At 47.0% G+C, this 9,002-nt stretch overlaps 1 protein-coding gene across 1 annotated transcript; it reads left to right on the top strand.

Annotated features, from left to right (window-relative positions):
• The first annotated feature begins 854 nt into the window (after positions 1-854).
• On the top strand, positions 855-1,882 carry LOC112627708 (putative GED domain-containing protein DNM1P34). The gene is made up of 2 exons (XM_025390306.1): positions 855-1,061; positions 1,796-1,882. Exons 1-2 carry the CDS (start codon positions 855-857, stop codon positions 1,880-1,882), a joined length of 294 nt encoding a protein of 97 aa, XP_025246091.1.
• The last annotated feature ends 7,120 nt before the right edge of the window (positions 1,883-9,002 follow it).

The following is a 9,002-nucleotide window of genomic DNA, read 5'->3' as shown; positions in this document are numbered from 1 at the left end:
AATAATAATAATAAGCAACTGTGTGCAAAGAAATAGGAAATCCTACTAAAAATGGATAAATTTGTAGACACCTCCAGCCTGCCAAGATTGAACCCTGAAGAAATCCAAAACCTGAACAGACCAATAAGAAAGAATGAGATCGAAGCAGTGATAAAAAGTCTCCCAGCAAAGAAAAGCCTGGGACGTGATGCTTCACTGCTGAATTCTACCAAACATTTAAAGAAGAACTCATACCAACCTCACCCAAACTATTCCAAAACTAGAGACCTTACTCAACCATTCCAAACTCATTCTACAAGGCTAGCATTACCTTGATACCAAAACCAAAGATACATCCAAAACAGAGAACTACAGGCCAATATCACTGATGAATATTGATGCAAAAATCCTCCACTAAATATTAGCAAATTGAATTCATCAACACATTAAATTTGGGGTGCACTGTCCCAGGTTCACTCAACCCTTCCCCTTTTTCTGTGTGTGTCTACTTTAGCTGTGCTCCCAGGTGGCAGTGGTGGTGGCCATGTTGGTGTATGGACCTCCCAGGACAAGGGGAGCCTGGCACCAACTCTGGCCAGGTCTTCTAGCAAGGGACCTGGAGATGTTCTTTTCCAATTTCCAGATTGAGAAAATGGAGGCAAATTCTGGGTACTAGAGTCAAAACTAAGATGAGGCTTGATCAGTGGTGTCTGGGGTCCTGAGAGGCAGAGACGTGAAACCCTCTAAAGTGCATGGGGAGCTGAGTGTGTGTTCTGGCCAGTTGCTTCTCCTTGTGCCTCAATGTTCCAGGTACGCTTGGAGGGGCTGAGATCCTGGGGATGCCTGGAGCCTGGCTGCATGGCCTGGCCACCCTGATGCCCTTGTGTTCTTCATGGCAGACCAGCAAGTCTGAGGAGAATGGCTCTGACAGCTTCATGCACTCCATGGACCCACAGCTGGAGCAGCAAATGGAGACCACCCAGAGCCTTGTGGACTCCTATGTGGCCTTTGTCAACAAGACCGTGTGGGACCTCCTGGTTGGTCTCATGCCCAAAACCACCACACACCTCATGATCAACAATGTGCATGCACCACCTCATGGGGGCAGGGGGCTCCTGTGGCACTGGGGAGGCAGGTGGCCGTGTTGGCCTGACAGAGATGCCAACCAGCCCTGTGGGGCCAGGTCCAGGGAGAGGGGCACAGTCAAGACCAGAGCTGTCCCATAGAACTATAACGTGGGACTGGGCACAGTGGCCCATGCCTGTAATCCCAGCACTTTGGGACGCCAAGGCAGAAGGATCACTTAAGCCCAGGAGTTTGAGACCAGCCTGGGCAACATAGTGAGACCTGGTCTCTACAAAAACATTTAAAAAATAGCTGGGCCTGGTGGTGGCATGTGCCTGTAGTCCTAGCTACTCAACAGACTAACATTGGAGGATCACTTTGAGCCCAGGAGGTTGAGGCTGCAGTGAGCAGTGATCTCGCCCACTGTACTCCAGCCTGGTGACAGAGCGAGATCCTATCTCCAAAAATAAAAAACTGAGTATACAGGTGTCCTGGTGGCATGATAGGTCCTGGCTCCCCTCCCAGATCTGTGACCTTGGGCAGGTGACTTTTCCTCTGGACCTCTGTCCCCATCTGAGTGAGAAAATGTGGTGGGAAGGCAGGTCTTCAAGTCTAAGTAGTGTAGAAGCCACAACTGAAAAGCCATACTCGGGGCTCCAAGTCCAGCACACAGTACAGCAGGGCCTGGTGGGGTGGCCAGGGTGGCACAGGCATCAGGTCCCAACCTCCTTCCCTCTATGCCCACTCTCAGACCAAGGAGTTCAACTTCTTGGAGCTGCTGGCCACCCTGTACTCACATGGAGACAAGAACATGCTGATGGAGGGGTCAGCAGAGTAGGCACAGCAGTGCAACGAGATGCTGTGCATGCACCACGTGCTGAGGGAGGTGCCCAGCATCATCGGCGATATCAACATGACCACCGTCAGCACACCCATGGGGGCCCACGGATGACTCCTGGCTGCAGGTGTAGAGTGTCCAAGCTGGACACAGGTACCAGGGCTGGCCCTCACAGCCCCAAGGCCCCCCAGCCTCCATGGCTGAGCCTGTGAGCTCTTGGAACAGGCTCCATGCCCAAGCTGGCATACGTGGGTGCTCTCTGGAGCTGTCAGAGAGGGCAGAGAGCTCATGGTTTATGGTGCAGGAGCTGGAAGCTTAGAGGACATTGTGTGTGGGGCTGGACTGTGAGGCAGCCAGAGGCCTAGGAATGTCATCCTGGGCATACTGTACCTGTTGTGCAGTCTGAGTCATGCTGCCAGGGCAGGGCATCCAGCTCCCAGCCTGGGAGTGCCGAGAGCTAAATCCACTGCAGAGCAGGGGTGATAGGGTCCCACCTCCTCTATCTGTTGGAAATCCAATGGCGATCTAGGATAAAATCTTGACAGTCCCATACAAACAGTCATCCCACAACACACCTCACAGGCCAGGCAGGGACACACAGCCCCCTTCCCTCCCTCCCAGGTACCATCATAGCTGCTAGCATGTGACTGAAGGCAGGGTCCCTGGCCCCCGCTGAAGCACTACCACCGGCCAGCAGGCTTACGCACCTTGGCCTGTTGCTCCTATGCGTCACCTGTACTATTCAGCCAAGGGGACCACAGTCCCTGCTGGCTCAGCTGAGCTCCACCTAGCGAGCCCACCCACCTCCCTCTTCCTGCTGGGAAAAGCAGAAGAGCCCATCTCCCTCTTCTGCTTTTCCCAGCAGGAAGGGCTCAGCCTCACCTATGTGACCTGCAGACCCTGCAACCAGCTGAGGCTCCCTTCTTAGACTTATAAGTCTATGGCCAGTGGCATATGCCCTTCCTGCCTCTCCCAGGGTCCTTTCAGAAGGTTCTGGGCTTTCTGACTGCCCAGAGGGGCCTCTGGCACTCACTCCAGCCATCCATCCCAGGTGAACCTAAAAGGTTCACCATCCTGGGTCAAGCAGTGTTCCTTCTCTATCAGACCTGGCGGCTGTCATGTGGGCCTCTCCAAGGCAAGAGGTGGCCCTGAGCCAGTGGGTTGGAAGAGAGGGTGACTAGAGAAGAGGGAAGCCTGAGGGGGCTGAGCATTGGTCTGAACTGTGGGTGCACTGCCTGGGTGCCATGGGACAGGCCAGTGTGTGGGGGCTGGGGAGGGCCACTGCAGCCCCCAGGCACTACCTGTGAAGCTCCAGCTCCTCCCTCCATCTTCCTCCCCTTTCCCTTCCAGCCCCTCTTTTCCAGGAACCTTGCCACACCTGCACCTGCGCCCTCCCCTCCGCGGCCCTCCCACAGCTGCCGCAGCACGCCCGTGCTCTGTGCTTGCCTCACCAGCTCTCTGCTCACTTTTCTGTCTCCTGTTTTCTCTCTGCTTCTCTCCAAATGCCAGCTGATCGGGTCAGGCAAGTTCATCCGGCCCTGAGAGCCCCAGCCCCACTTTGACCTTTAAACAGATCCTCCTCTTCTCGGAGGCCTCCCTTTCCAAGCCTGCCTGGGCGAGTGTCCTGTGACTTGACAGTGGCTCCCCAGCCCAAAACCAGCCCCCTTCATCTGTTGTAGTGCTGAGCTGACACATCCAGGTGTGACTGTTGCTGAAAACTTGTGCCCCTCTGTAGTATGCTCTGCCCTGTTCTATAAATATCTATAAATACTGATACATATATACACACACACACACATATATATACACACACACACACCTACACATGGCCGACCGCCTTGCCTCTAGCGCTGGGAATCAGTCACTGTGCTGTCCTTGTGGAGTCTTGTGGCCCAACAAGAGAAAGCTGTCCCCTGACATTCCCCTCCAAAGTGCGCCACCTCCAGTGAGCCTCCCTGTCATGCCCGGCCTGTGGACAGCCAGCCTCCGCCATCCCTCCCACCCACCACCAAGCATGGGGTTGCTGTGTAGGCAGCCATGTGGCCTCTCTACCAGTCCTGCTGTCCCTCGGCTGAAAATCAAACCCATTTCTGGATGATGGGGAATGTGTCCTCTGCTGGCTGTGTCCTCTGTGGAGCTCAGGGGAGGGAAAAGGCCAAGCCATTTCTAGGGTGCTGTTGGGAGTAGTGAAAAGGCCACACCCTTTCCAAGGGACACTTTTCCTGGAAAGTCTGGAGTTTAGCTGTCTCTTATCCTGGGAAGCCGGCTCTGGCCACTAGGGTGCAGGGCCATGAACTCAGCCTGGAGGGAGCCTGCAGGGCAACCGGCACTCTGAGGGAACAGACAGAACAGGTCACCAGGTGCAGACAGGAGAGGGAGGCAGGGGGACAGAAGGGAAGATGCCTGGGGTGGATGGAAGTCAGTGCCCTTGGGTGCTGGTATCTGCCTTCCCGGCCACTGCTAGATCAGGCTTCTGAGCCTGTTGGCTGTCAGGGCTGGACTGTGCCCCATAGGTGCCATGGCAGTCCCCGTGAAATCCACCAGATGTCACCAGGCAGCATACAGGTAACAGGCCTGGAAGGTCCCCAACAGCCCAGCTGGACATGCTCAGACACTCTGGGCTCCTCGTTCAGTGGCACAAACTCCAGGACCCAGTGAGGGAAACGGGAACATACCAGGTTGAGCAGTATGGCTAAATCCATTTATTCTAGAATCAAAAGCAAAATAAATGGGAGTTGCATTACCAGGGAGCCACAACCTCATCCCCACCTCCTTCCTCTGTCCTATGCTATCAATAAATAAGTTTCCCAGATGCAAATAATGATTAGAACCTCCTCCCCATATGCCAGTTCCAACCTCCGCTAGGTACAATACAGGGGGCAGCCCTACTCCTGGAATATACAAAATATTACACAGATACTATATGTACACTGGGGAAGGGAGGCCACCCCAGCAGCCCGTGCCCTCGCCTGCTCTACACTTAGCCCCACTGTCCTGCCTCAGCTGCCTCTCTGAATAAGAAGACAGGAGCCCCCTGAGGGAAAAGTTGCTTTGGTGAGAGTAGGGAGGCCATCAGGCCTCCTCCAAACAAACCAACTCCACCAGCCTCTGGCTCTTAAATAGCAAACATCACCATCCAGAAATTTAAGGACTCAGCCCTGGTTAAGGTGGCAAAGGGTCTGTTTTTCACCCCCACCGCCATTAGACAGGGGTCTTGTCTTGCTACCCTAATGGTAAAGGGGTGACTGGGAAGGGGTGATAGGAATATGATGGTGGGGAGACTCCAGCCCCACTTCTCCAGGCTTATGCTGACAGGGGCCTGCTTTTATTTGTTTTTGTTTTTATCCCATGACTTATTTTTTTAATCCTATAACTTCTTGTTCATAATAATTTTTTTAAACTTTTCATGAAACATTATTCTACTTTTTTTTTCACAACTTTTCCACATTTTTTATCCCATAACTTTTTCATCCACAACTTTTTTATCCCATAACTTTAGTTTGTGTTCTTTCAATAAACACACTTGCATAGTTATAATTTTGTAAAAATAAAAACCAACGATCTCATGCCAAGCATGCCCAGCATTTGCACAGTCTCATACCTTTAACGCCATAGCTTTCAAGACACACAAAATTTTAAGGCAAAAACAGCCCCTTGCAACAATTTCCTAACTTATTGCATTGCAGTAGCATCACAGTAGCAGTCCATAATGGCACTTTAGGCAACAGTCTTTCAGCATTTCCATTATACATTCTGTTTACAGGAATTCATAAATTGGTAAAAGTCATTCTAAGAAAACTCAGCAAATAAAGCTTGGCATTGGAATTGGCATTTCTTTCTCTACTTTTCCTTCCCCCAGTTTCACTTTTTAAACTACAGTATTCATATTTTAATATGCTTTAACTTATTTCAAATCATTAAGATAGCAGTTACATTTTTGCATAGTTATATTCTTTTAAAATGATTCTTTAAGCCAAAGTTTTACAGAAACTATATTGTGGATAGGGCTGATTTACATTTTCACATTTTCTAAATTAGATATCAGCTTTGGTTGTGGAATTGATTGTTGGTTTTTTTCATTTCTGGGAAACCTATCAGGTTTAATCAAATACTTTAAAAATGGTTATATATTGCAATCTTTAAATAGGTATTTTAATTATTTACTTCGTACAGAAATTCATATTTATTCAGTTGAACTCACACTTTAAAGTTCTATGTTTCTGATAAACTCTAACCTTCTAATGTTGCCTTCTCAGCATATTGAAAGCTACCTTATACTGAATGAGGAAGAGAACAAATACTTGGCTGAATGAGGTATTGCAAAAGACTGCGTGCACTTTGAAGAAAAACTTAAGTTATTATCATACAATTTCTATTCTTTTTAGCTTTTTTAAAAAATAAATTACAAAATACCTACACAAAGAGTGGTATTTCAGTTAATACAGTACATTTCTTTTCCAGACTGACATTCAGCTTAAACATGCCAGTGTGTGATTTCACCCATAGGTACCTGATGAACACATTATTGTCAGATTGATTACAGATGCTAAACACTATCTGAAGGTCATTCCTAGTCATTTATATTTATCAGGGTAAAAGTGAAGTGACTTGAACTATAAAAATACTTTTGAAATAATTTATCAGTTTATCAGGTAAACCCAGTTTCAGCATTATAAAGAAAAACTGTTAGACCAAACAAGGGGGCTAATTAACAGTGGTATGATTTCTAGCTCAAGGCTCTAAAATAGACAATTTGGAAGAGTCAGTTGAAGTCACAAGGACTAAATATTTGCACCCTTTCAGTGAATGCAGGCAAATCTATTATTCCATCTGTAAAATCATATTATTGCTCTTCTGTTAATGTCATATGTATAAAAGTATCATGAGGAAGCCAAATGCTAAAACTGGAGATGATCTAGTAACTAGAAATGCACATCCCAGGGAACGCACATACATCTCTCCCTACATCCTAATAAAGTGACGTATTTTGGAACACAGACAATAGAACTTCATGAAGTTTTAGCTGTTGATTTTTTCCCAAGCATCATGAAGTTATGATTTAGGCAACGTATGACTGAAATAATTCATTCATCATGTACAGACACATTAACATAAATATGGCACAAAATATGCCTCTAACTGAAACTGAGAGGTACAAAAACATAGTTCACTCTTTGTAAAGAACTTTGTGAGGAAACATAACTCTGTGATTGTATAGACACTTTTCCTCATAACACTTTGAGCTTCACAAACAGTAGATTGCACAGCAGCTTGTAAACATTTTAAGTTGCATAAACTTCCCCTTGATTTTTTTTTTTTGAGATGGAGTCTTGCTCTGTCACCCAGGCTGGAGTGCAGTGGCCGGATCTCAGCTCACTGCAAGCTCCTCCTCTCGGGTTCACGCCATTCTCCTGCCTCAGCCTCCCGAGAAGCTGGGACTACAGGCACCCGCCACTTCGCCCGGCTAGTTTTTTGTATTTTTTTTTTAGTAGAGATGGGGTTTCACCGTATTAGCCAGGATGGTCTCGATCTCCTGACCTCATGATCCGCCCGTCTCAGCCTCCCAAAGTGCTGGGATTACAGGCTTGAGCCACCGCGCCCGGCCTTGATTTTCAAATGTAGTATAATACTGTCTACTAAAACTCCTTTTTGTTTCAACTAATACTCTCACATATATTGGTTTATAATAGTGGTCGTTATTATTTTTAAAGTGTTTTTCATTCAAAGAAAAGAAGCAAATTCCTGTGTCAGATTAACCAATGTGGCTGAAGAATAGGTATTAGCCAGAGGACTAGATGGTAAAATCAATCTTCTAGCCTCAAAGAAGCTCCGTGAACATAGAGGAATGCCAGGTGTCACACAGCTTTCCTTCACTCGAATTCATTCTTGACTAGAGCCTGTATGCCTGTTCCAGGGACATTTAAACTCTGAAAGGATTTCTTATGATCTTTACTAAATACATTAAGAAGAATATCAACCAGTGCCCTTTTGTGTACTGGGACATATCGTCATGTGATTAAAACAGGTAACATGAACTCTGACGTTAAAATGTATTGTGGATGTGAAAGCTCTAAGCTAGAAAAGATTTTCCACATCCACAGTCAATGATGGGAGCCTTTCATTCTTCAGAAATAATCCCTTTTAGATCATTGAGAAAGAGTCCAACTGCTGCAGCTTATGATGCAATATCTTCATGAGCCCAGAGCACATACAAATCCTAAGGGAACTACCATAGTACCGCGCTCATTCCTGGCACCAGAACAAATGAAACACACTCTATCCTGCATACACCTGCCAGAGCAGGCCACTTTCCTCTTCTGTGAGATTTAAAAAGCTCCCCAAAATGTTATCACTCTCATCCCCAATACACAGAAAATAGGGGAAAAGCTGTTTCCAGTTCTTGGCCTTTAAACAACTCTAAATGTCAGTACTCACAGGGGCATATTACGAAGTAAGAAACAGTGCGCACTTGAGGGCAAACCACATATTGAGCTAATGAAGAGCTCACTGTGATTAGGATTCGATCAAACATAATAGCAGAACATAAGCAGATTTTATCTGAATTCTGTAAAGAATATATATACTGCAATAACATTTAAAAAGCATGGCAGTCTATTCCAAACCAGTAAGAATAGTTTTGTGCAAATAGTGGGTCTTTGTGTGTTTGAACTCCCACCACGTAAGGGCAAACTCGATACGCATGCTAATAACCTACAATTATCAGATAAAAAATCAAAAATGCTAAAGGATGCCAGAGTGAACATCAGGGAAAGATCCCTCTCCCTTAACTTTTTATAAATAAATTTAAACTGTAAATTAGAAACACAAATAAACATGAGGGGCTCTAACATTCAAATGAAGTAAATGAATTGTGTAGGAGATTGACCACATTTCGTTGTTGTTGTTTTTAAATTTCTTGACCAGCTCTCAGATGATGATGATGTTTATCTCCCTGTTCTCCGCTGCCCGGTAAAAGAAAGGGACGCAGGGTTTGCTGGCCAAGCCTGGGTGCTCCTGGATGTCCTGCATTACAGGAAGCAGCTGCACGATCTTCTCTCCGGTGCGGTTGCCACGGGGAGAACCCTCCCTGGCCTCTCCCGCTGCAGGCTCCACGCTGTCG

The sequence above is a fragment of the Theropithecus gelada genome, chromosome 7a (assembly GCF_003255815.1).
Source record: "Theropithecus gelada isolate Dixy chromosome 7a, Tgel_1.0, whole genome shotgun sequence".
In the NCBI taxonomy this organism is placed as follows: Eukaryota; Metazoa; Chordata; class Mammalia; order Primates; family Cercopithecidae; genus Theropithecus; species Theropithecus gelada.
Note: the sequence above shows the minus strand (reverse complement) of the source record. Positions and strands in the feature narration are given on the sequence as shown.